At 41.6% G+C, this 26813-nt stretch overlaps 1 protein-coding gene across 1 annotated transcript; it reads right to left on the bottom strand.

The window, feature by feature from the left end:
- Positions 1-1313: 1313 nt before the first annotated feature.
- On the bottom strand, positions 1314-26813 carry ARSF (arylsulfatase F). The gene is made up of 11 exons (XM_032391146.1): positions 26739-26813; positions 25600-25682; positions 23143-23292; positions 21440-21561; positions 19321-19443; positions 15995-16418; positions 13123-13259; positions 7279-7413; positions 5510-5672; positions 2106-2227; positions 1314-1681 (listed from the first exon to the last, which is right to left on the bottom strand). Exons 1-11 carry the CDS (start codon positions 26811-26813, stop codon positions 1314-1316), a joined length of 1902 nt encoding a protein of 633 aa, XP_032247037.1.

Genomic DNA, 26813 nt, shown 5'->3' with positions numbered 1-26813 from the left:
ACATGAATCAGCCTTTTTGTAAATAATCCTCTTATGGATGAATAAGGTCCAAGATGGCTACCTGGGATCACTTAGGAGAAAAACAAAATCCTTGTTCAATATCCAATATAAATACGGTTATTTGTGTTCAGAGTTATGCATGGGCACTCGATAGGATGGTCAGGGTTCTGATACCAGTCCAACAACACAAGCCGTGTTCTGCTGAGCAAGTTACAGAACAATTACAGATAGTTTATTGGTTATGTAGGAGTGTTGTGGATTGAATGGGCTCCCCAGGAAGCATATGTTGATGTCCTAAAACTTATTACCTGTGAATGTTTCCTTATTTGGAAATAGGATCTTTGCAGTTGTTAGGATGACGTCCTACTAATACAATGACAGGTGTTCTTTTAAAGAGAGGGAAATTTGGGGGTGGGCTCACAGAAAGGGAAGAAGGTCCCAAGAAGTTGGAGACAGGGACAGGACTGGTGTATACACAAGCCAAGGGACACCAAGCATTGCTGACTACCATCAGAAGTTGGGACAGATCCAAGCAATGAAGGATTCTACCCAGAGTTTCAGAGGAAGCACGGTCCTGCCCATGCTTTGATTTTGGATTTCTGGCTTCCAGCACTGAGAGAGAACGAATCTCTGTGTTTGGAGCCACGATGCTTGTGGAGATCTGTGAAGGCAGCCCTAGCAAACTCAGGCAACGAGTCATACGTACATCATGGTGGTGCAGGAAGAAGGAAAGAAGAGACTCCATCAAAGCTCTGGCCCATCTTCAGGGGAAAACCCACACAGGGATCCCTCCCAAGTTTTTGACGTCCTACTCTCAATTCAGTTTCTGTGGATGAAAATAAATCCTTTTGGTCGGCTTAACGGCTACTTTAGACTATTTCTTTTCAATGCACTACGATTTCATCCATTATTATTTGTCAACTATTCAATTATCCAGATTGCAATTATTTCAATTACTCAATGCGAAGTCAATCATAATTTCAATTATGATGCTTTAATGGTTGGCATTTTCCCTTTCCCAAGCAACTAGTTGGATGTACACAGGACCTTACACGGAGAGTTTGTTTTGGAGAGCAGCAGAGCCGATGGGGCCAAAGGATCTGAATGCTTGTTTTCTAACACCAAAAGACATGTTTAGATACATACTTATCACCAAGAGCAGAAAAGAAGTTAACAGACACCATCACAACCAATGGGCATTTAGTAATCTGGAGCAGTAGACAAATCCATTGGCTCTCCAATTCCTTCCTTGAAATTTTGCAGGTGACAACATCAGCTGATGTTGGCTGCCTGATCTCAATTGCTACTCCTCCTTATGCCCCCACAGCTGAGGTGCTCCCCTCCGTGTCACACAGACAGAACGGGAACACACCACAGCAAGGCTTCAGCCGCGGGTTGTCATAATTCAATTCCGACAACTGTTGCCGGACAGGAAGGATGCTTTTCTTGTGTTCCCTCACAGCGTTGGCCACCGTTTGGATCACTACATCAAACAAGGGCTCCGTGTCCCGCGTCAGAGGTGTGGACTCAGAGGGGTCCTTGGTGATGTCGAAGAGCAGAGGAGGGTCATGGTAGGTGACCAGGCTGCCCGAACATCGGCAATAGGTAGTCTCAAAGCAGGCTTGAGCTCCCGGTGGCTGGAATACGGGTGTCACATAATGAACCTTCCACACTGCCTCACCTGGACCAGAAAAGACATGTCAGAGACATCCAATCCCTGTGCCAACTGACCTTGTGCTCAGAAGAAGTTCAGAAGAGCTTGTGCTCTTCTACCTTCTCAAGCATTTGTCCTGGTCTTTCTCTTTGCCCACAAGTTAATGTTATATATCATTCAATCTTTAGAACAATACTAAGAAATCAGAATCCTGTAGTACAACTTGACGTTTGGAAGCATCCATTCGTTCTGATTCTCAACATGCATATTTCTTCAAGACATCCCCCTGCCTTTCTAAAGAGAGTGGTTCTTGGAAAGTTTTCCAAGAAGGTATTTTCAGTGGTCACCCCAGAATAAAAGGACTGGTCTGGGGGTGAGGGGGAGGGAGAAAGGAACAAAGTGCTGAGCATGGACTTGAGTGACCGTGACCTTGGCATCCACAGGTACTCACTGTCCTTGGGGTGCCAGCGCACAGCGTGGAGAAACGCGCCACAGTAATGGAACAGGAACTCATGCTCCGAGTGCTGCACTTCACCCTGAAGCAAGGGCATGAGGTTCCGGCCATCAATCACCCTGCAGACACACACAAAGGACATCAGGCGAGGGAGGTGGGCCAGTGAGCTGTTGGAGGGATGCTCCGTGCATTCCATGACATTTCCTGGGCCCAGAGCACAGTGTGCTGACTGTTCCAGAAATCCATGCACACTGTCAGGGACATTACATTCTCATGGGAAAGACAGGAAAAAAAAAAAAAAACTCTAAGCTTTTGCAGTGAAATGACAAGACAGAGGAATGCGTCAATGCGTGTCCATCTAAAGAGCACTTGGGTCTCTGGCCACAGAAGCTCTCAAAAGCTCAGTGTTCCTGATGACTTCACAAATCAAAATTTCATTGCAATTGCCTTGCTACCCTGAAACGTGATCTTGTAGAACCTCTTAGGGGCGCCTGGGTGGCTCAGTCAGTTGAGTGTCTGACTCTTGATTTCAGCTCAGGTCATGATCTCAGGGTTGTGAGATCAAGCCCTGCGTCAGGTTCTGGGCTCAGCATGGAGTCTGCTTGAGATTGTCTCTCTCCCTCTGTCCCTCCCGCTCTTTTGTGTGCTCTCTATAAATAAATAAATAAAATCTTTTAAAAAAATGAACCTCTAAAAATCTGATGCTTTTTAACTTATATTAGAAAACAGATCTTCTCCCTCATGTTAGAAAAAAATAAAACCTACCTTGTAATAAAAAATACAATAATAGGTGTCACATCATCCTAAATATGATAGTAAAAGAAATAACATTGTCTTTATTCTCAGATACAATGATTGCCTGTGTTTATAATCCCTTAAAAATCTATGGAACTAATTAAGTTTGGTAAGGTCACCAGTATAGAATTTTACTTCTGTATCTTAACAATGAACAACTGGGAGTTACATTTTTTAAAATACCATTTACTACAGCATCATAAAACATGAAATATCAAGGGATACCTTTTTCTAATACTAAAATTTTGTGTGCTGAAGCCACAAAACATCTGATAAGAGAACTGAAAGGAGAGAGAAACAATGTTCATAGATTGGAAGACTCAACATTGTTAAGATCTTGATTTTCAACAAGGCGATCTATAGATTTAATGTAATCTCGGCCAAAATCCCAGATGGCTCTTTTGTACAAAGTGAGAAATGTATTCTAAAACTGACATGGGAGAAAAATCTGGAATAGCTTAAATAATTTTGAAAAAGAAGAAAGTAGTTTGAGGATTCAACTAAATAATTCCAAAATTTACCAAAATTTAGCAAAGGTAATCAAGCCAGTGTAGTATGGTCATAAGGGTGCGCATAGGAATCAGTGAAACAAGAGAGTCCTAGAAACAGACTAATGCATATATCAAGCAATTGATTTTCAACAAATGTCCAAGGTAATCCAGTCGAGGAAGGACAGTCTTTCCTTAAATGGCACTAGAACAACTGAATATCTAAATGCAAGAAAAATAAATCTCAACCCATACCTCACACTATATAAAAAATTAACTCAATATGGACCATAAGCCTAAATGTAAAACCTGAAACTAAAGAAACCACCAGAAGAAATCATAGAGGAAAATCTGTGTGACCTTTGAATAGAAAAATACTTTTAAAAAACATTACAAAAATCACAATCTATAAAAGAAAAAAAGAGTAAATTGACCCTTATCAAAACTGAAAATGTCTGCTTTTCAAATAATAATGTAAGAGAATGAAGGCGAGCCACAGAATGGAAGATACGATTGACAAAACACAGATCTGATAAGGAACTGTGTTCACAATATATAAAGAACTCTTACAATTCAACAATAAGAAAATAAAATTCCCAATGTATGGGAAAGATATGGACAGATGATTTGAATAGACAATTCACAAAGAAGGGACATGGATGGCCAGTACACGGAGAGGTGTTCAACATCATTCATCATGAGGGAAACACAGACTAACACCACCATGAGATTTGACTACACAATCATTATAATGGTTAGGATGGAAAAGAGTGACCATACCAAGTGTGACCAAAGATGTGGAGCAACTGGAAATCTTACATGTCGCTGGCAGGAATGCCAGATGGGGCACTCATTTTGAAAGTCAATCCGACAAGTTTCTCATAAAAATATATCAACAATATATCAATCAGCACATATTGATAAAATGACCCAGATTTGCCGCTCTTGGGCATTTACTGCAAAGAAATAAAGCATTGATGTCTACACAAAGACCTCTATGCAAATGTCCAATGCAACTTGAATCATAAGAACCAAGTTTGCTTTTAGAATCGCATGGAGTCCTTCACCTCAGTTGTCCATTGAAGAATAAAACAAATATGGGGAATAAAGATAGGACATTTTTAGAGCTAATTCTGAAAAAAATAAAAACCAGATCAATTCTATGAAGGAAAATCCTAATCAGAGCTCAGAGGACAATATTTCTTGAGATTATAATTCTGCATAACCTTTTGTGAGTCCAATATATAAAGTATACCAATGTCCCAAAGTCAGTGAACCCCACTGATAGAGTGGAAAGTTATTTTTATGACTATGATTGGCTCAGTTAAAAAAAAAACTACATTTGCACTAATATTACTATTTTTTAAATAGGTCATTTAGCTGAAATTGATAAATACACTTAGTAGAGGTGACTTGCATTCTCTTGTTATTTTATATAAATTCTCAATAAATCCTATGATTTGCTAAAAAGAAGGTAAGAAGAAAAAACAATGAGGAGGTCTTTCTTTGTTGCTGTTTCTGATTTGCTTCGGGATGCATTCTATTTTGCTTCAGAAAGAGATGAGGTCCCTTGCCTGGAGAAGGACACATTAGAATCGGTCTTTGGACTTACAAGGGACACATGGCAGTGGGTTGGAGCTGCTAGAATAAACTTATGAAGAAGTCACCTGCAAGCCTGCCTCGGTCATTCGCTCCCAGGGAGTGGCGCCATGTGATAGGAAGGCTCTCCTCTTGCTCAAATTCAAAATAGTCACAACAGAGTTCTAAGCACCCATGGAATGACTTACCTTCACGTCTGCCTTCTGGATCTTGCACAATAGAGTGCAGCAAATCGTTTCTTCTCTTACCTGCATGAGTGTTTTGCCCACCACAACTTCATCTCCAATCTCCCTCTGTCCATTTTCCTCCCCAGTGAAGGCCATCCAGTGTCTGGAATGCGCCGTAGTCATTTAAGACTGTTGTCTGCTACCCCAATAACGCTCAGTAGACTTAGCCAGAGATGAAGCTAAACTTCCCTAGGTACTGGGGACAACATCCAACCTGTTAAGATAGACTTTGTTGCTTTTGTCCCAAATGCTCTGAGAACAAAGATGATGTGAACAGAGGGTGTAACATCACCTGTCCTGAGGGACCATGCCTCCCGACACGGCCGCTAGCGTGGGGAACACGTCCATTAAACTTGTAGGTTCCTCAATCACTTTCCCAGCTGGCAATCTTCCCGGCCAGCGGATAAGTCCCGGAACGCGGATTCCACCTTCCCAGCCGGCCATGCCTTTCCCACCTATAAGGTGAGGTAACAGAGTGCCAGTTAAAATGGTCGCGGTAGCAAGACTGCGTAGCAATGTAAATGAGTATCAATGCAGACCATGTGCTCAGAGCCCACCCCGTACAGAGTCCTGAAGTACGTGTCCGTGGATTTACTTTGCCCTGGGCTGCTGATAGGTTTTTAATCGACTAACTAATCGTATTCTGATGCGATCTTTGTATAGGCTATTTTGTCTGCCTACAACACTGTTACCCAACAAATGCACCTGCCATGTCCCCTGCCGCCTTCTTACGTTTGCTCAAAGGTACTTTCTCGGTGGCAAACGTCCTTTAAAACGACAGTCCCCCCCCACCCCAGAAGTTTTTCTGCTCTTCTTTCCTTTTTTTGGAGATCCTTGCTATCCTCTAACATATCATAGAATTTACATATTCCCTTTTTTCCTGGTGTGCCTCCCTCCACTAAAATGTAAGTTCCATGAAGGCACTGATTCTTTGGTTTTGTTCCCTGCTGAATCCAGCACCCTGAAAACAAACTGAATAGAATAGTATAGGTATGTGCTAATTTATTGCCCCAAACCAGGGCATTATACAGTATGGACCCAGGAGGCAACAATGACCCCAAGACAAGAGTTATAAACTAGAGTTCCCTTGAGTGAACCAGGTGGAATAGCCATTCTATGGTCTTAATGGAGTTTTATTAGTTCATTAAATTACTTAAAGTAGAGTTTCAATCACAGCACGTGGAGAAATGGAGATTTTTAAAAAGATGTCTTCCTAGGTAAAAATAGAGTTCAATAAGAACACTTTCCCTTATGGGATTTATTTGTTTTCCTAAGTACGCACTTCACTTGTAGAAGCCCTAAAAAAGCAGACATCCATGCCCTGTGGCCAGACTGAGGCAGAGACTATCCCATTCATGCAACAATCATTATTTCCTACTGAATCTATATTATCATTATTCATGCAAATCTAGGCTGGGTTGTTTTGCATTCAGTGGCAAAGCATGAATATTATATTTTCCTCTGGAAAAAACTTTGACATGTCTTCCAATAGATAGGATAGCATGCGCTGAACATTTTCCAGATAGTTTTCTTACCACATCAAGGTGCATAATACGGACCAGGCCAACGTGGTGGCTAACGGAGTATGTTTTCACGCACTAACTGCCACGCCCGGACATGGGGCTGGTATCTGTGCATTTAATTATAAAACCAGACACAGGCTTGTTACTTTGTGTGCTAAGCCATATCCTCACAAGAGGGCACCCAAGCTTCCTTAATCATCAAGGAGCCTCTGGGTTTCGTCCTCTGTACTCTGCCTACCACACTGAATCTTCTATCAACAGCCTTGTACATGGAATCAGTGACTAGGTAGATATTCGATTCAAAGGCATGTGGTTATGTTGATGTATGATGATTTCTAGATGCACCCTCAGCAGAAGGGCTAGCCTCCCCCATAATGTATTGTTGGTTACTCGCTCCACTTTATTTTACCCAGAGTCAAATAAAATGCACTTGTTCACTTTTTCACGGGTTTGTCTGTTCACTTCATGGATGCCCATTATCATGAACATGGGAGAATTTATTCACAACCATACCCCACTCCCGATTCCCACTCCTCACCTTTGTATATTCCATTCCACCCGCCGCGTTGGGAATGGCCCACCCGTGCCTCCAAATGCCCCCCATGGTCTGATGTAAAGTAGACAAGCGTGTGGTTCCTCAGACCAAAATCATCGATGGCATTGAGAATCTTGCCTGAAATAGTAAAAAAAATGGACACATATTATGAATGTCATCATGAGCTTTGGGCTATAACACCAGTCCAACTTGTGGTGCATTTCACTACAAAACTCTTTCTCATCCATGATGCACCTGCTTCCAGTGGGTGGTGTGTGAGCTCAAGAATAGCCACGTTTTCTGAATTCCTCATCGTGCTTCATGTTGGACAGATGATTATATTAAATTGGGAGTGAAAATGGATTCATTCTTTATGATTTTACTAGTATTCATTGTTACACTACTATTGCCTAATAATCATTTATTTTTTATTGTCTTATTATGTGGACACCAACATTTATACTTTTAACTTATAAGTTATATTGAGCTTTTGCTGATTTTTCTTTTGGGGGTTTCACTGTTTCTGTTCTCGATTTATACAGACTCCTTTATTAACGAATGAAACTATGTTACATCATTGCTAAAAGTTCCTCTGTTTGCAAGGAGCATCAGGTGAGCTGTTCATGATGCACACTTGTGGTATTTCGGGAAGTCTCAAGATCTCTGCCTCTGTTGTGACTTCAAGGTGTTCTAGCAGCTCTGCGCTCACGTGGTCTCCTCATCCATGTATGCATCTGGGCCTTCACATGGCAGACGGGTCCTCGTGGTATGTCTGTGTTCGTGCTTCTTGTCTTCTTGCAAGCACACCTGTCCCATGGCATTAGGACCCACCCTAATGACCTCACCGTAACCTGATCCCATCTGCAAAGGCCCTATTTCCAAATACTGTAGCATTCACAGATTCCAGGAATTAGGACGTGGACCTTTCTTTTGGGGGACACAGTGCAACCCCCAACACCTACTTTGCCCAAGATATTCCAATCCTGCCACCCTGAGTTAATTTCCTCCCCGCTGCATTCTCCTCCTCATTGGACCGTCTCCAGGGCCACCTATTTCTGCTCTCCTGATCTGAAAGTCAAACCTTCTGCATGTAGTTTAGTGTTTTAAGTTCTATTTTTTTTTTTTTTAGATTTTATTTATTTATTTGACAGCGAGAGAAAGGGCACCAACAGGGGTAGTGGTAGACAGAGAAGAAGAAGCAGGCTCCCCTCTGAGCAGGGAGCCCAAGAGAAGGCTCGATCCCAGGACCCTGGATCATGATCTGAGCTGAAGGCAGATGCCTAACCGATTGAGCCACCCAGGCATCCCTTAAATTCTATTTTTGATAACTCTTCCTTTGCAACAACGCAAGTGGGTCTTGATCCTTTCTCTTAACTGGCCTCCCATCAGATGTCCTTGGGCAGTTTTGTTTCTTATCACTTTGTTCCCCTCTGTGTACTTCATCATCATCTTGGTAAGGCGGGCTCCCCAAGTAAGAGTAATGGATACTTTCATTAGAATCACATTAAGCTTTGGTATTAATTTTGGAATCACTAATATTTTATGAGTCACCGTTCCCATCCAGAATCTGGTATATTTCTATTTACTGAAGTCTTCTCTAAGGACTCAGTTGTGTTCAATGCGATCACTTACTTTTTAAACGTATTTCTATATATTGATTGTTGATATTGGAGCTGCTATGAATAATACTCTATCACCTACTGTATCTTGAAATGGGTTATTTTTAACATAAAGAAAAAGTATTACTTTTGGTGCATATTTCTAACAGAGAAACGTTGTAGGACATACATGTTTGTGCATATATATTAGGGTATATATATATATAAGCATAATAAACTAATTATAATATTACACTAATTCTATACTAGGAGTATACTACATAATTATGTCAATAACATGTATTATCTCAATGCTTATATTATTATTTATATTATTGCTATAGTATATACTAATATAGCATGCTATTAATAATATCATATGCTAATGATATATGTACACGTTACATTATATAGAACGTGATATACCATTACTAATAATACATGTATATGTTATACTATATTATTATATTTTATATTATATTACATATGTGAAGTATATATTTACAGTGATGCTGGCAAGCATGTAAGTATTTTCATGGTTATTAATTAACAATTTTTTTAAAGATTTTTTTTATTTATTTATGAGAGAGCACACACGTGCTAGAGTAGGGAAAGGGGCAGAGGGAGAGAGAGAGAATCTCAAGCAGACTCCACGCTGAGCGCAGAGCCTGATGCAAGGCTCAGCCCCTGAGATCATGACCTGAGCTGAAACCAAGAGTCAGACACTTAACCCACTGAGCCACCCAGGCCCCCTCAGTTAATAATTTTTTAAAAATCTCTCAAAACATTGAGAACAGAGCCAGTTAAAAGCATTGGCCAAAGCATGCTTAAGGGTAAAACATTGAAGCTATTTTATTAGTATCGGCTATAAAAGAAGACTTTATCTGTCATTATTATTATAACTCATATTTTTAAGATTACCTGATTAATGAAATTAACAGAAAACCTAAATACACGTGTACTTAGAATAAGACCCAAAGTTGATACCATTAATGGACATGATTGTCTATACTGAGAATCCTAGAGAGTGTAATAAAACTATTATTATATGTCTATAAAATGTAATATGGATATTTAATTATAATATTGTATATAATCTATAATTATATAAAATAATAGATGAAAATATACTAATAGTTGTACACTGATAATATATTAATAATATATACTAATAATGTAACTATATTATATATTATACATGATATAACATAATTGTAATTATAACATGCAGTATGCATACAAATATTTGTTTTATTACACTCTCTACAGTTTTCAACATAGATAATCATATCCATTACAGTTATCGTTAGTTTGAGATGTTTCTATTCTTAGTATTTCAAGAGATTTAAAAAAATAATTATGTAGCGGCCATGGAAATGTTTAACTCCTTTATGTAAGAATAAATTTATATTACAAATATAATATGTATATTTCTAGCATCAACTGAAATAGATTATATAAATAGTTATAGACATTATATATTTATAGTCATTGAATTTCTATTATACATAATATATTACATAAATTGATATTATGAATTATATTGTTATGTATTATTATGTTATATATTCTACATTTATTATGAGTTATATATAATATTATATATTTGTTATGTATTATACATTGTGTTTATTATATTATAATATTATATACCATAGATACTGTCTAATACAAAAATATATGCAACTATATATTATAGATGCTGTATAATACAAATATATATACAAATATATATTGTAGATACTGTATAATACAAATATATATACAAATATTATATATTATATTATGGATACTGTATACTATAAATATACACACACACATGCTTCAGTTGATGCTAGACAGGTGCTAATCATTTCCATGGCCACTACCTAATTATTTTTTAAATCTCCCTCAAAGTTACTTGACACCTGTAAAGAATATAACTATGTTGGAAACCCTAGAGATTTCGGTGATGCTGGAAATAGGGGTGTCATATTTATCATATCTACTTACATTTTAAGTATGCATTTCATACATGTGTCTTGGTATTTCCGTGTGCACGTAACTTTCTCAGACAGTTTGGCCCTGCCCAGGGGAGCTGCCGAGCGCACCTGCTGCCAAGCGCACCTGCTGCCGAGCACACCTGCTGCACTTACATACCCAGCCCAGAATGCAATCCCAGCCAGCATATCTTCTCTGCAAACAGGTCCAGCCAAGCCTCTCCTCTTGCTCCCATGGTTCATCCTTCTGCCTCATGTTGGACACTCACCCTCTCCTCCCGTTCTGGAGGAACCTGCTCTGAGCTACTGAATTCTCAGAGACTCGTTTCGGATGCATGACTAATTAGGCACCAGAGGATTTCCCCTGGGTCCTGTTGGGGATGTCATTTGAATTGGAAGACCCTACCTGGGTTTGAGGAAGCAGGAAGCCAGGTGGAGGGCGTGGGGAGGGAGTTTCTGAAGCTTTCCCATCACCTGTGAAATGACAGCCTGTGGGAGTCTGAGGAGTTATGGGATGCTTCAGAAGAACGTAGCCATGTTTCCTCATCTCTGTCCATAATGCGTGGCCCTACACCAGCAGCTGCTGAGCTAGCAAATAAGAGTGAGTAGGTTCTGATCCTGGCTCCCCCAGACCTGTCCTGTAACCTTGAGCAAGCCCCCAATATCTTGTGCCCTTGTTCCCTCATCTGCCAAGAGGGATAACAATGCTGAGTATGGTCCCCATCTCCTAGAATGTTTATGGGGATCCCTCCAGAACACACTTGGAACAGTGCATGCCCCATGCATCAAAGGGTTCATTCAATCAATAGATCCCACTGTTTAAGGGTTAAAAGGGCACGTTAACAAATGCATCAGTATGATATCCCCATCAGGAATCAATAAAACTTTCTAACAAAACTTTCTAACAAGGAGAGCAGCAATTCCCAAGACTTGGAGTTTTGTTTTAGCTTCCAAGGTGGATATTTTGGAGAAAAATAAATGTTTTAGTATTTCTGAAATTCCACATTGAAACAGATGACCATTTTCCTGAAAGCTCAGTTCCAACTGGACAGACAACACATTCACAGCCCATAGGTACCAAAGGTCTGTGAACCTCAGGGACACTCTTTCAAAATATGGCTTTCCCGCAAATATTCAGCACACCCATGGATAGCTGTGTCGTTACTAAACACCACGGAAAAAATCCCATGGAGATCAAACCGCACCCAGAGCACCTTATTTGGTGCCTTAATGCCACATCGTCTGTTTTATTAGTTTAGATATTTTGAAAAACTTGCCTTGATTTAAAATTTTAAAGCAAATAGAATTCGGTTTTATTCTTTGTTTACCTGTTTTTAGTGATCACATCCACTACACATACCACACACCCAGACACACACACATATGCCTTCTTAAGTATAGACATATGTGCCTATGTTTCATTAAATAGTATTTATATTTAAAATAATTTTTAGAGGTGCCTAGGTGGCTCAGTCAGTTAAGCATCTGCCTTCGGCTCAGGTCATGATCTCGGGGTCCTAGGGTCAAGCCTGGCATTGGGCTCTCAGCTCAGTGGGGAGTCTGCTTCTTCCTCCCACTGCTCTTCTTCTCTCTCTCCCTTTCTCAATAAATAAAGTCTTTAAAAAATAATAATAAAAAAATATCCTGAAATGTGTTCTATATCTTTAAGACTGCGAATTCACAATATTTTATTGGCTTCCCTTTGGTCAGGATTGAATTCTTTTTTTAATAAAGATTTTATTTATTTATGAAAGAGAGAGAGTGCACAGGGGGAAGAGCAGAGGGAGAGGGAGAAGCAGATTTTGCATTAAGCACACAGCCCAAGGCAGGGCTTGATCCCAGGATCTCGAGATCATGACCTGAGCCGAAACCAAGAGTCAGGTGTGCAACTTATTGAGCCAGCCAGGTGCCCTGGTCAGGCTTGATTTCTAAAGCCCCTCTCTGCTTACTAAAATCCATTCCATGCCAACGTCCTACATTTGGAGATGATTGTAACCCAAAGCTTCTGTCCTGCCAACACACGAGGCCAGCATCATGTGCGTTTCTGTCTTCCTTCTCAGAAAACTTGAGTCTGATTTGCTAATATACGTATCATGGCAACTCGGGGACTCACAGGGACAGGGCAAGCATTGAGCGTGGTTTTGTGCCGACTTTGTCGCAGGCTTCCACCTGCTACTTCGTTGAGGCTGCCCGGGGCGGGGAGGGACGTGTCTGGGTGTCCTGAACTATCAAAGCACAGATTTCTGGTCTCCGTAGGTCCTGCCACTTACCCACCATGGAGTCCATCTCCTGCACGTTGTCCCCATATAAACCATGCTTGCTGGTCCCGATGAACTCAGTCGTCGTGGGGAGCGGCACGTGTACATGCAGAAAGGAGAAAACAAGGAGGAAAGGTCCTTCACGGTGCCTGGGGAGACATCAATCGCTCCGTTTATGAGTCTGCAAAGTCTGCGAAGGGGGACCACAGCACTTTTTGTCACACAGACCCAGTGTCCGCTCATTATCTACGTGCCCCAGGAGAGGGGATGCAAGCGTGAGGTAGCCCTTGGAGAGAACATCCTGGCTGGAGTGGATGCCAGCATCCCCCAACATCTGGACTGCTCCCCAGGACATGTGCGGGATGGCTTGATTCCTGAGTGGCCCCGCCTGGCACAACGCAGCTCACAAGCCCATTCAGCTCTGCTTGGCACACTTTTCTTGTGGCTGATAAAGCCTCAGGCCAGAATCACACCAAGGGATGGTGGCTCAGGAGTGGTTTCTTAGAAACACCAACTCTTTCACAACTCCCAAGCAAGCATGGACAGAACAATCTGGGCGAGTTGTCTGCATACCTTCCTGTGTCCTGGGAGGACACAGGAAATGAGGTTGACCCATTTCGAGCCCTGACAACCCACGGGGAAGGTAGGTCATCAGCTAACTAGGGCAGCACACAACACAAATGCCACTCTTAGGGAAATTTCTTCTCTGATGACATATGAAAAAAAAGTTGGGTCATGGTGAGCTGGGTTTAATGGCATCCCTTCAAAACTGGTGCCTACCTACTATCTGGGGGATCAGAATGTGATCTCATTTAAGAATGGGGTCTTTGGAGATGTAATTAGTGGAGAGGAGGTCATCCTGGGGTAGGGTGGGGCCAGAACCCAAGAACCGGTGTCCTTAAAAGAAAAGGATGGTTTGCACGCGGTACTGAGGATTGAGATTATATGGATGTTGCTTTACGTTGCAAAAGGAAATTTGCAGATGGGATGAGGTTCAGGATCTTGAGATGGGGAGATAATCCTGGATTATCTGGTTGTGGACCCAATGCAATCACAAGGGGCCTTGTAAGAAGGACCCCAATACAGTCAAAATCAGACAAAAAATAGTGTGGATAGGAGGTAATAGAAGCAGAGATGCAGCCAGACAGCTATCTATCAAGGAAACCCTGCAGCCCCTCCAACCTGGGACGAGAAACAGACTCTTCCCTAGAACCTCCAGAATGAGCTAGTCCTTCCAATGCCTCGCTTTTAGCCCCGTAAGATGAGATTCAGATTCCTGGCCTCCAGCACTGTAAAATAATAAACTTGTGTTGCTTTAAGCCACTCCCACTTGCAGAAATCTGTTCTAGCAGCCACAGGAAACTCACACACCAAGAATCCAGCTACAGGTTGCCCAAGATCCTTTACACCACCAAACAACTCTGCTTACCAGTCAAACACACCAGCTTACAGATCCCTACCACCAGGATGATCTCATCCTCACAAATTTCACCTCTGAAGACCCTATTCCCAAATAAGATCACTTTCTGAGCTTCCAGGTAGACATGAATTTTGGAGGGATGCCATTTAACCCAGCTCACCATGGTACAACTTTTTTAAAAAATTCGTTTTTTCCCATTCCCAGAAATTTTTCAGAGTGGCATTTGCATTATCTGCTGTCCTCGTTAGCTGAGGACCTATCTTCCTTGTGCTTGAGCTTCATGCAGTAATGCCTGGTACCGCTTCTCCATCTTGTTCTTGCTCACCTTTGAAGATTCAGTTAACATATGTTCTCAAGTACGGCCTCCCTGATATCTTGGAAAGTCTCTACAGTTTGGACTGATAGCACCTGGATTTATGCCCATTAGCTTATTTCTTATCATGGGCTTGTACATCTGTTGTCATTACAAGTGAACTTGTCTTTGAAGTCCAGACCGCAGGGTGGTGATTGGTAAAGGTAAAGCTTTGGGCAATGTTGAAATAGTGAGTACTAAATGTGTTCACAGTCTTTAAAAAAAATGCAACAACTGGAGGCCCATAAATGTGACTCCTTTGGAAAGTTTCCAGCAATTATGTTTTGGATGCATTGGGCTTTATAATTATCACCACTGATCTCAGCCGAATAATATCCTTTACATACCTCATGCTCAATGATAAGCCCTCTGATTTTAATTCTCAGAGAAGTTTCTTTCCTAGTAGGAAAACAGTGCAGTGGTCAACTTATTCTACTATCTAGTTTCCTGGCAAATACATTTCCCATTGTGCGTTAATAGGCAGACAGTATGCATATAAATGCATATGCATGCATTATAAATTAACAAGCCAGATTTGTAATTTTGAGTCTAGTGTGAGTCTACCTGCTTGGTCTGACCAAATATGAATTTCAAGACCAATGGAGAAACTGTGATTTTTAATAACAAGAACTCAAACGAGATGGCCCTCCTTAGGTACTGCACGAAGAGCCCAGCTTGCCTCCAAAACATACGGTATTGTATTGTCTAGCCCTAGCTCATAATATTCCATTTCTTAATTCAATATTGTTCAAATCATCACCTTTTACTTAAAAAAAAAAGCTCACTGAGTCATGTTTTTAAAAGACTCCTGTCTTTAAAATACTCTGTCTTAGGGGCGCCTGGGTGGCTCAGTCGTTAAGCGTCTGCTTTCGGCTCAGGTCATGATCCCAGGGTCCTGGGATCGAGCCCCGCATTGGGCTCCCTGCTCGGCAGGAAGCCTGCTTCTCCCTCTCCCACTCCCCCTGCTTGTGTTCTCTCTCTCGCTGTGTCTCTCTCTGTCAAATAAATAAATAAAAATCTTTAAAAAAAAATAAAAATAAAAAAATAAAATACTCTGTCTTAAATCCATTAAGATACATGGATTTTTTTTTTTTTTTGTAAATTACCTTTACCTTTCCATAAATGAAATCGCCTCCTTCACCATGATGGAGCCAGCTCGTTCTGCCTTCATGGGCTGTTCGGTGATGTCGTGCTCTCGCATTAGGAGGCAATCCCAGTACAGAGGAGATGTGTAACCGGAGAACCAAAAGTAGCCCAGCAGAAAAATAAAAAGAATCATAGAGAGGATGAGGGACCAGGGAAGACAGATCAAACCACTCTGTTTCGCCAAGGTGAGAGTGAGTGCAGCAATGGCGACCAGCTGCACACAAAGCCAGATTTTGTTCTCGATGGCTAATTCTGTGTCACGAGAGGGATCTGGCCAGCAGGGGTCAATCAGAGTGAATGGCATGCCATAGAAGTAATCAAACCCATAATGATATGGATGATGGCACTGGTCATGTCGGGACTGGCAGTTTAAGCCTTGATGCCATTTGCCTGAAATTACAAACAGACAAATAAAGCATAGTATGTTCGCACACCATGAAGACCACGTGAGTACTCTTCCTTCAAAACGAATGACTGTGCACAAAAATGGAGCAGCAAATAGTTTTCTTTTGCCTAAATATCTGAGTTCAGCACCCAATTCATCTTTTGCTCTCCTATAGTTCACAGAAATTTGTGTTAGGATCTGGTTGTGAGTGACCAGATAGGATGAAAAATCAAGGGAGGAAAATACAGTTGTAAGTTTGTAGTAAGGATGTAAACTGGGCAGTTTCTCATTCACAGAAAGAAAAAAATCATAGCAACAAAGATAAATACATGACAGAGACAGGGTAGATTATACGTGGTGGATAGATAGGTGAGTAGGTAGGTAGATAATTGATATTAGATAATGAGATGTATATGATATAAGATGGATGGACAACAGGGAGTATGGATAGATGATAGATAGATAGATGATAGATGATAGCTAGATAGATGGTAGATAGATGATAGATAGATAGATGATAGATAGATAGATAGATAGATAGATAGACAGATAGATAGATAGATGATAGATATGAATGAATGATGGAGGATGGGTCAAGCATGGATGATGGATGGTTGGATCATTCACTGGATGGAAATCCCGGGTCTCCTACTAAAGTTCACTGAACTTTATTTGATAAAACTTGCCACACCTTGAACAGTAACAAAAAGACCCATGGCCATCCTGTTGGCATGTGGACTCTAAGAGAGTATGATCGTGTGTATCTACTAAAACATGAATGGTTCCCTGCGTGGAGTTAGAACCCCGTGAAGGATGCATGTACTCATATCTCTGAGCACCTGAGGGGGTAAATAGATGAGAAGCAAGGCTATGGTCCAGGTTTTTCTGTCCTGCACCTCCACTAAGATTGTCTTCTCTTATCAATGTCAAATTGGCTACAAAAATTGATTTAAAATGGCATGTTATGGGAGGGATGGGGTGGCTGGGTGATGGACATTGGGAAGGGTATGTGTTGTGGTGAGTGCTGAGTATTGTGTAAGACTGATGAATCACAGACCTGTACCCCTGAAGCAAATATTACATTATATGTTAATAATAAAAAAATGGAAAAAGGGGAAGAAACCGAGGTCCTTGAACCCCAGAATTAACCAACTCTGGAATGACCCTACCCCAGATTTATTTTATGTGAGTTAATAAACGTATCAATGGCTTGGGAAAAAAAAACAAAAACAAAAACAAAAACAAAAAATAACAAAAGTAATGAGAGGGTACTAGTCTGCCATATTTTAAAATAATTAATAAAACAGCATATGTATTTAGCCCCCCCAAAAATAGTAAAAATGGCATGTTATTTTCATGCCAATTGAAACCCAGGCTCTGAAATGGGGACAGTAAGTTTAGCTTCCAATGGGTCATCATTGGTTGACATCTATCATCTTTGGCAGTGAGAAAAAAGACATCCGTACAACATCCATGGTTCCATTTTAATGAAATAATGAGGTGGGCAAGAGAACTTATATTGAGAAAATATTCAAGCACAGAGATGCTTGAATATTTGGACAAATCTGATTTTATTGTGCAACGTTTGCATTAAAACATCTCATGTGTCTCTCAGCCTTGGAAAGAACCAATTTCCTTATCTTTGAAATTAGGGAGATGGTTTATTCTCAGACATCCCTTCTGCCTGTAAGTTACCAATGATCCCGTCAATGTGCAGTGCAATTAACTAGGGATCATGATCATTACCGTCCCAATGCAATGCAATTGGGAGACTAAATGCGGACTTAATCATTGCCAAAGGGAGCAGCACAGTTTTCTCTGCATTGACTCTCTTGAGCTGTGGGAGTGGTGAAAGGAGGAGCTAAACCAGGGGGACAGACTGGAAGGGGCCAATGGAAACTTTCTGAGGCAACTGAAATGCTCCTTATCTTGATCTAGGTGACAAATACAGGGTGTAGACCTTTTTCAAAAGGCATTTTTTTAAATATATTTTTTTCTATTTGGGTGATGGATATATGGTGGAGACAAAAGTTGACACTCCATAAGAAGTTAATGATGCATAAAGCTATTTGTGTGTTCTTGAGAGGGCTCGTCACATTTCTTAAATCATACATGGTGAATGAGATGAAGGATTTCAGAGTCAGCAGAGAATAATGTAGTAAGACCATCATAGTATGGGGGGGTCTATGCAAAGATGAAGAATGCAGGGCGATACAGAAACACATGGGGTGACCATCTGGCAAGGTCTGGGGGTCAGGGGGGAAGGGGCCTTCTGTTGCACTTGAATTATGTCTGAAAAGGATAAACAGGTGCCATTTAGGAAGGAGGGTGTGTGTGTGTGTGTGTGTGTGTGTGTATGTGTGTGTGAGTGTGTGTTGGATGCGGAGGGTCATTATGATAGAGCATCCCAGGTGAGCAAAACACAACAATGAAAGAGTTCTGGAGGACATGGGGGATACATTTATTGAGAAAGACCATATAATATATTAAGCAGATTAATGTTGAAAAGTAAAGAGAAAGGTCAGAGGTAGCCAATAAAATGGCAGATGTAGAGCCTACATCCTAGGGAGGGTCTTCTCTGCCATAGCCAAGATGCACACTTATTTTGAAATAAAGGATTTCCAAGAAAACCACGTCAAGTAGAGAATACAGGGGCTCCTGGATGGTGCAGTCAGTTAAGCATCAGACTCTTGGTTTCTGCTCAGGTTGTGATCTCAGGGTTGTGAGATCAAGCCCCGCGTTGGGCTCCATGCTCAACCCAGAGTCTGCTTCAGATTCCCTCTCCCTTTCCCTCTGCCCCTCCCACTTGTGCTCTCTCAAATAAATAAATAAATCTTAAAAAAAAGAATAGAACAACACGTATTGTCTCTTTATAGTGAATAAGTCATGCGTTTGGCCACTTCTTACCTATCACTGCCGTGCTATACCCTTCCTTTTTCAGTAAGTCTGCAAACGTCGTCTCGTTATGAGGGAGTCCAGCAGGGGCTCCAAGTGTGATGATGACACGGTCCACTATACTAGAAACCATTCCTAAGTGGGATGGAAAAACAAAACCAAAAAATAATAGAACACACACAGTAGATGAGTAGATGTCCATCAGCTGAAGAGGAAGTGAGTTATGGCAGGTTCAGGAGCTGGAAGGTGCAAATGTAACAAGTGAGGAACAGATAATCATCCTGCGGGGGAGGAAAATTGTGTTCCCCAGACAGAACTCACACTGGTCCCCACTACAGACCCCTTTACAAGCTTCCATGCATACACACAACACTACCAGACATGCACAAACACACCATTCAAATAGCGGTCTACACATAACTTCCAGCATGTTTATGATGACACGGGGTGTCATTTCAATAGACACTGACGATTGAACATCTAACACAGGCTACCCTTGGTGGGGGAATCACCATATTGGAAAAAGAGCCAAAAAATGAAATCTCATGAAAACTTCAAACCCTACTGTTTCGATAATGGATTCTTTTTTCTGACAATAGGTTTTAGTTGTATTTGTACAAAAGATGGATAAGCCAAATGTCTGTCAAAAACATTGACATTGGGGCATCCAGGAAGAGTGGACACATAGTTTTGAACATCTCCATTCCTTCCCAAAAATAGAGCAATAAGAAAAGAAAACTGTTCATCCATGGACATCACTAATGAAAAATCTAGGTGACAGGTAGATGGGGACATGTCAACCACAAGCCCAAAACCTACTTTTTACAGAAAAGAAGCAGAAGAAAACAAACCAGTTTCTGAAGCATCCAGTAACCGAAGAACCTCAGAATAGCCATCAGGTGTTCCCCTGAAGAGGAGCAAAAACAGAAGGACTTTTCCCAGTCCTACTGCTAGTGATTGAAGGTTTCTGGGTGTATTGAAAATGTTGGAGCAATCCGGCCTGAAGAACTCCCTAAACCGACCTATCCTGGCTTCCTTCCAAAATGGCGGCCCAACCTTGAAGCAAAATCTGGGAGTGCAGAGGAAATTGAATAAGACAGGACAAAGTGGGTGAAAAGAAAGAGAAATTCTAGATAAAAGCAAGAGAGGCAATTCGGATGGAGACTTTCAGAGAGGGAGCTCCCACTGTTTAAATCCCAGATACAAGGAGGCAAGAGAAAAGTCTTCCAAGTTAGATTTGGTAACCATGCCCTCTACATGAAACCATCTCCTTCTAAATGTTAGGGAAGCTAGTTTTACATACAGTGAGCAGTGCAGAAAAAAAAGGAGTCAAATCACCTATAAGTTTACCATAAGAAAACAAAGAATAAAGAATTTAATGTTTACCAGACCTGATTCACCTTAGCACCAGCTAAGCAAGATATCATCAACCTCACAGGATGCAAAAGGTTACGTGACACCCTCAAGGAGCTGGACAAGGGGCTTCTCAAGCTTGACTAAGAATTGAACATAAACACTGACCTATGAATTGTATGCTCTGCTTCCTCTTAAACTACAGAATCTGTGCCCATAAACCATGGCCGGTCTGATCACCCTTGAAAATATAACCATATGGCCCATCCATTCCACCCCTTGGTATGTATCCAAAAGACCTGAAAATATGTGTTGAGTCAAAGACGTGTACGGGCAGGTACACAGCAGAACTATTCATAAGAGCCTAAAGCCAGAAGCAATCCAATGGTTGATCAACTGAGGGATGAATAAACAAGACGTATTACATCTATACAATGGTTAAAATGTGTGATAAATGTTTGAGACATTCTGGCAGGTCCTCCTCATGACACCCCCAATTAATGCAGTTGCATTTTTTTAATTACTTCCTTCCAAGACAGCTTCTCATTCTTGCCCTAGGATGGAAAGTCCCGCCTAGCCTGATCACAGGACACTCAGGATACACAGTCAGCATGGGGTGAATAGACATAGCCGTGTGCATGCGTGTGCGTGTGTGTGTGTGTGTGTGTGTGTTTGCACTTTTTTGGGGCAAATTTTTCGAAATGGACTAGCTACATTTTCATTTCCTCGAATCCTAATGTGTCCGCAGAGGGTAACAGAGGCTGGTCCATCTACACACCTGATCGGATGGGGTATCTTCCCGTGAGGAAGGCAGCCCGGCTTGGGGTGCACATGGAGGCTGCAGAGATGTGGTGATTCAGCTGCACTCCTTCCCTGGCTAGGCGGTCGATGTTAGGTGTCCTGGAAAGAGAAACAGAAATGGAATCGCAGAGAGGAGGAGGGGAGACACAGAGCCAAAAACCAACACCTCTGTTTACGATGATTCCCCGAGCTCAGAACAGGAGAAAAAGAAACTGCACACAGCACCCTATCTCCTTTTTCTCCCCACATCATGGAAAAAATACAGCTGAGGTTTTAGGCACTGGCAGTCTATTGCAGGGTTGATATAATTTGCTTCTGCAATATGGTGTCTACTGAGTATATCGCACTGCCTTCTAAAATACATATTTAAAAACTTACGTCTCTGTGGACTGTTAAATTAAGGCTAATGACTTACAGACCTTAGTTATGCCTAGCTACTTATAGACACAAGGACGAGTTCGATGCACATGTTCCGTAGACAGATGTTCCTGCTCTAGACGAAGGTTGCAGCCCCTGCCTTGTCATTCCCTGTAAAGATAACTGGAGATAGGAGACCATCAGACAGACTTCTACAGAAGAGTCACTTGGCTGGATGCCAGTAAAATGTAGTGAGACCTAGTTTTCTTCATGAGACAGATGATAGAACAAGATGGAATTATTATTATTATTTTTTTTAAAGATTTTATTTATTTATTTGACAGAGAGAGAGACTGAGAGAGTGGGAACACAAGCAGGGGGAGTGGGAGAGGGAGAAGCAGGCTTCCCGCTGAGCAGGGAGCCCCATGCGGGGCTCGATCCCAGGACCCTGGGATCATGACCTGAGCTGAAGGCAGATGCTTAACAACTGAGCCACCCAGGCACCCCAAGATGGAATTATTAAAGTATAGGATTCACACGTCTTGCTGAGATGCTCTCCTAAGCCGTGGTGTTGGCATGATATCAACAGCTTTTGTCAATGGCTTTTGTCGCCTACTACAGAGCCCTGACTCTGTTTCACATATGTTTTTTCTTCTTTCGGAGTGCCTGTACTTAAAGTAGAAGGATATCACCTTAAAAGTCTTCCAAAATTAGGAAGCATAAGACGACCAGTTCCACCAAGTAAAAGTATGCATAAAAATCATCACTCACTAGGGGCACCTGGGTGGCTCAGTCGGTTGAGCGGAGGACTCTTGGTTTTGGATCAGGTCATGATCTCAAGGTCATGGGATCAAGCCCTGAGTTGGACTCCATGCTCAGTGGGGGGTCTGCTTGAGATTCTCTCTCTCTCTGTCTGTCCCTCCCCCGCTCTCTCTCTCCCTCTCTAAAATAAATAAATCTTTTAAAAACTCATCACTCTTCATAATATTGCATATTACAGAGGGCCCACTATGCACCAGGTATCTACTCTAAATGCTTTGCACATATGAACTCACACTTGTATACTACCCGCCTGTGCGCACAACCAACAAGAAAGATAAGCAAGGCACACAGAGGTTAAGTAACTTGCTCGAGATTTCACAACCAATAAGTGCAGACCCAAGATTCAAATCCAAATAGGCCTGATTTTAACATTATTTGCTTCTTTTAAGGCCAAGTTGCAACCCATGAATTTGGTTTTCCATGTGATGTAGTCATAAAACTTTATCAACCTCCCAAGCCCAGACAACAGATGAAATAACATGACTCAGCTTGAAGCCATACCTCATTGTGTCATTGCCAAAGCAGCCCAGGTCCCCAATCCCAAGGTCATCAACCATCATCAGGACTATATTAGGCTTATCATCATGCTCCTCTTGGGACTGACATGGGTTTAAGAGTACACATATCCAAGACAGAGCGATGAAGAGGCTCCTGAAAAGCAAATATGGATTTTATATGATGATTTTGGGAGCTATGTCCCATTGCAATGTCCCCTTTACATGAAAGCAACAGGGCTCACTGGAGACCAGGCACATCTCCCTGAGGAACAGCCGAGCCTCTCGAATTTCTCTTCCCAAGCATTGGCTACTGTAGTTGAATGGAGCCCCTGATGCTCAAAGGGAGCCAATCCTGGGTTTCCCACTCACATACACTGCATGCTTTTCCAGGAGGTGAAGTCTGAAATCGTTTATTCAGAGACAAAACATTTCTTAGGCCAAAGGCGATAAGACTCCTGAGGTCACATCCTGGGAAGATGGAGCCTGCTGACTTTCCTTCGCACCAGACAGAATTCAAACGTGGGCAGGTGTAGAGCTTTGCCAAAGGGACATTTGGTTGGAGCAACAAACAACAACAGCAACAAACAGCAAAAAAAAAAAACAAAGAAAAAGGAACCCCAGAGTAAAGGAGAAGGGTGAAGAACTGAATTCTGGAGAAGGAGCAGCCTGGAATCTGAAGACCAGTCTAGTCCCCTTCATGATGCTGCTCAGTCCCAACCCAAGTCCCATTGTCTCAAAGAAATATATAATTCCCTTCCCACCAGATCCCTACTCAATTATCAGGTAATGAATATTAGACACTTGAACAGTTGGTTCAATCTCCATCTTGTCTTTATCCATATTTCAAAACCCACCTCAAATATTTCCTCTGGGAGGGAGGAGAGAAATGGACGCTGACCCTCATCTGCTCCCAAAACCCTTTGTAAATGCTCAGAAACAATGCTGGCTGCATGAGCAGCAACACTTTGCTTTTACCCTAACATATTCCCCCAAGACTGTGAACTTCTCAAAGGCGGGACCTATATGGCCAGGAGTTTTCCCATTGCCAAGTCATGATAATTACATGCGTGTTTTCATCTACCCAACATGGGTTGAATTGCTTTTCTCGTGTCCTATTTTTACAATATTTCATTGATTTTTATTTTTGTCACTGAAGTGTAGTGAGCACACAGTGTTACATCAGTTCCCGGTGCACAGCACAGTGATTGGACAAATCTCTATGTTATGCTGTGCTCACACTGCAAATGTATCTACCACCTGTCACCATGCAACGCTAGTAAATTACCTACAGCATCTTAAAATAATATGACTATGTTGGAAATCTGCAGTTTACATTTGTATCAGTTGCAAAGACATCTCCTATTTTATCATAGACTTACTGAATCCAGAATATCAGTGTAGACGTCTACAACCAACCATAGCTAGACAACATGACCTAGAATGCCTGTTATCTGTAAAGCTGAATTCACAGGTGTCCCCAGATTGTCCATTACATTCAACACATTTGCAAAAGTGCTGACTACTTCCCTCACCTGAGCTTCATCACACAGCACCAAGTGCCTTCCTATTTTCCTTGGCCAGAGATAAAATGTGCTGAAAAAAACAAAAAAAAGGCATTATTTTCATGTTAATGACAATAGTCCCCATTGTTAAATCCTCACGAGATCACAAAGCTATATTTCCACTTCTGATATTTAAAACTGGTTTTCCAAAATCTGTCAAGACACAAACCTTCCACCATCAATGTCTCTGCCACTCTTAGTTTGTTTTTAAGGAGCTCGCACTGTGCCAAGTCCTGGGTCCACCTGCTTCTTTCTGCCTCTTAAGTCAACTGGCCCAGTCCCTAAATCTACCCTAAAACATGTCTGGATGACAGTATAGGCTTGAGGAGGTGCTGAACCTAAGGGCTTATATTCAGAACGTCTACATGGGATGAATTTGCGTCACCCGAAAAGAGGTAATTACTTGAATGTATCTACTATTTTGGTTTTGCATTAGCATGAATCAACACCACTATACAGTGATTTTAGGATAGTTAATCACCATATATCATGAGGGGGGGCTATGATGAGCACATGGTATTACCGCAAAATTCATTGCAGTGAAAGAAAACACTCATCTTTCACCTGCAAGCTATCACTCATATATGTAGTTAAAATAATATTGGGGACATAATATGAACTACCTCCTTCATCAATCTATCTTATCCAAAGCAAGATGCCAGAGACCACAGAGAAAGAGCTATTGGCTAATACATGAAGGAAGGAGGGAGAAAGGAGAGAAGCTTATTCAAACAAACATTGGTTTGGATTCAACCTCAATGCCTAAGCTGATCCATTGGGCTCTATAAAATAGTCAGCCAAAGGGGCTTCCAAAATCCCAACTCTGCCCCTGATAACAAACTAATCAAGAAGCAAGAAGAGTCAAGAATGTCCGTCCTAATAAGACTTCCTCGACTCACCTCTCACTGGTTTGGTCCACCTGTCGTCCAGGACAAAACCAGAAGGCCGTCTTGAAGAACTCTTGCTTCTCCTCAACAGCCACCTGGACTCATTAGCCAAACGTCACCCTCCTGGTACCACCTCCCTCTGCAATGTGGAGGCTGGTCAACGCTCTGCCCACCCAGATGGTTCAGGTTTGTGAGACACAAATGAATCAACCTGGTTTGCCTCCCTGATTTGCATCTCCTTGTACAAACTCAGGGGGGAAATGTCATAGTCAGCAAAGCCCTTGGCACTCTCCCTGTAGTAACTGAGTGTTCTTATCTGTGACTACCACCAAAATGATTCATCAAGCTTCTCTACTACAGAGGAAGAATCGCTTGAGCCTGGCCATTGCATTCTGATGACTTGACAGACTCCAGCATTGCCCTGGGGCGATCTATACACCTAACCAAAGGAGGGGAAATACAGTCTCTCCCTAACTCCCAGGATTATTTCTCAATTCTGCTCAACAAGACCAACTATGGGGAATAATCTGGGGGGGCTCATGGATATACTATTTGTCAACGCCATGCCCTAAATGGATTGCCATCAAGCAGCAAGTGAAGCACAGCGAGACAGAGACAGCCACCTTCCCACATAATGAAAGGATCTGGGTGTATAAGAACCAAGGCATTCTCAACCTACACACAAAGAAAAGCTCATGAACACCCAGTTAAACAAACCAGAGCGGTTTGCTTCGGGATTAGCTGCACAGATTCTCATTATAAATAAACCAGAGCTGTTTGCCTGGGGATTAGCTGCACAGATTCTCATTCTCCCCTTTTCCAATAGAACATAGTTTTGTGTATTTTTTTTTTTTTTTTTTTTTGAAATGGGATGTTTTATTCCAGATGCTAGTATGTGGTTTCATCAACTTTAGATACCAGATCCTGGACCATCAGACCCAACATACAGATGATCCCCAGGTCATCTTTGTTCTTGGGGAGCTCTGCATGGGAATTGCATAAAAACACCAAAAAGCATGCATGAAGAAGTTCTGAACCCATTCTTTGGAATGAGCACCATGAAGAGTATACCAAGTTTTCATCCTGAACAATAAATTTTAAGGCATAAAAGTGTTTCCAAATACAGATTCCCATGACAGCTCCATAATCACCTGGTTTAAAGTCTCATCGGTGTGTTCATTCAATGGTTCTTCTCCTTCCAGATTCTGGGGGCTCTCGTTATGCAT

The sequence above is a fragment of the Phoca vitulina genome, unplaced genomic scaffold (assembly GCF_004348235.1).
Source record: "Phoca vitulina isolate PV1807 unplaced genomic scaffold, GSC_HSeal_1.0 scaffold60, whole genome shotgun sequence".
NCBI classification, from domain to species: Eukaryota; Metazoa; Chordata; class Mammalia; order Carnivora; family Phocidae; genus Phoca; species Phoca vitulina.
This window is presented reverse-complemented; position numbering and strand designations above follow the sequence as displayed.

Excerpts from the sequence above, each read along its gene's own strand:
- ARSF (XM_032391146.1), bottom strand. The coding sequence starts at position 26,813 with ATGCATAACGAGAGCCCCCAGAATCTGGAAGGAGAAGAACCATTGAAT. Across the intron at positions 13,260-15,994 it reads GCGATTTCATTTATGGAAAG|GCACCGTGAAGGACCTTTCC; the intron begins GTAAAGGTAATT and ends ATGTCTCCCCAG. Across the intron at positions 2,228-5,509 it reads GGCATGGTCCCTCAGGACAG|GGTGATTGATGGCCGGAACC; the intron begins GTGATGTTACAC and ends GTGTGTCTGCAG.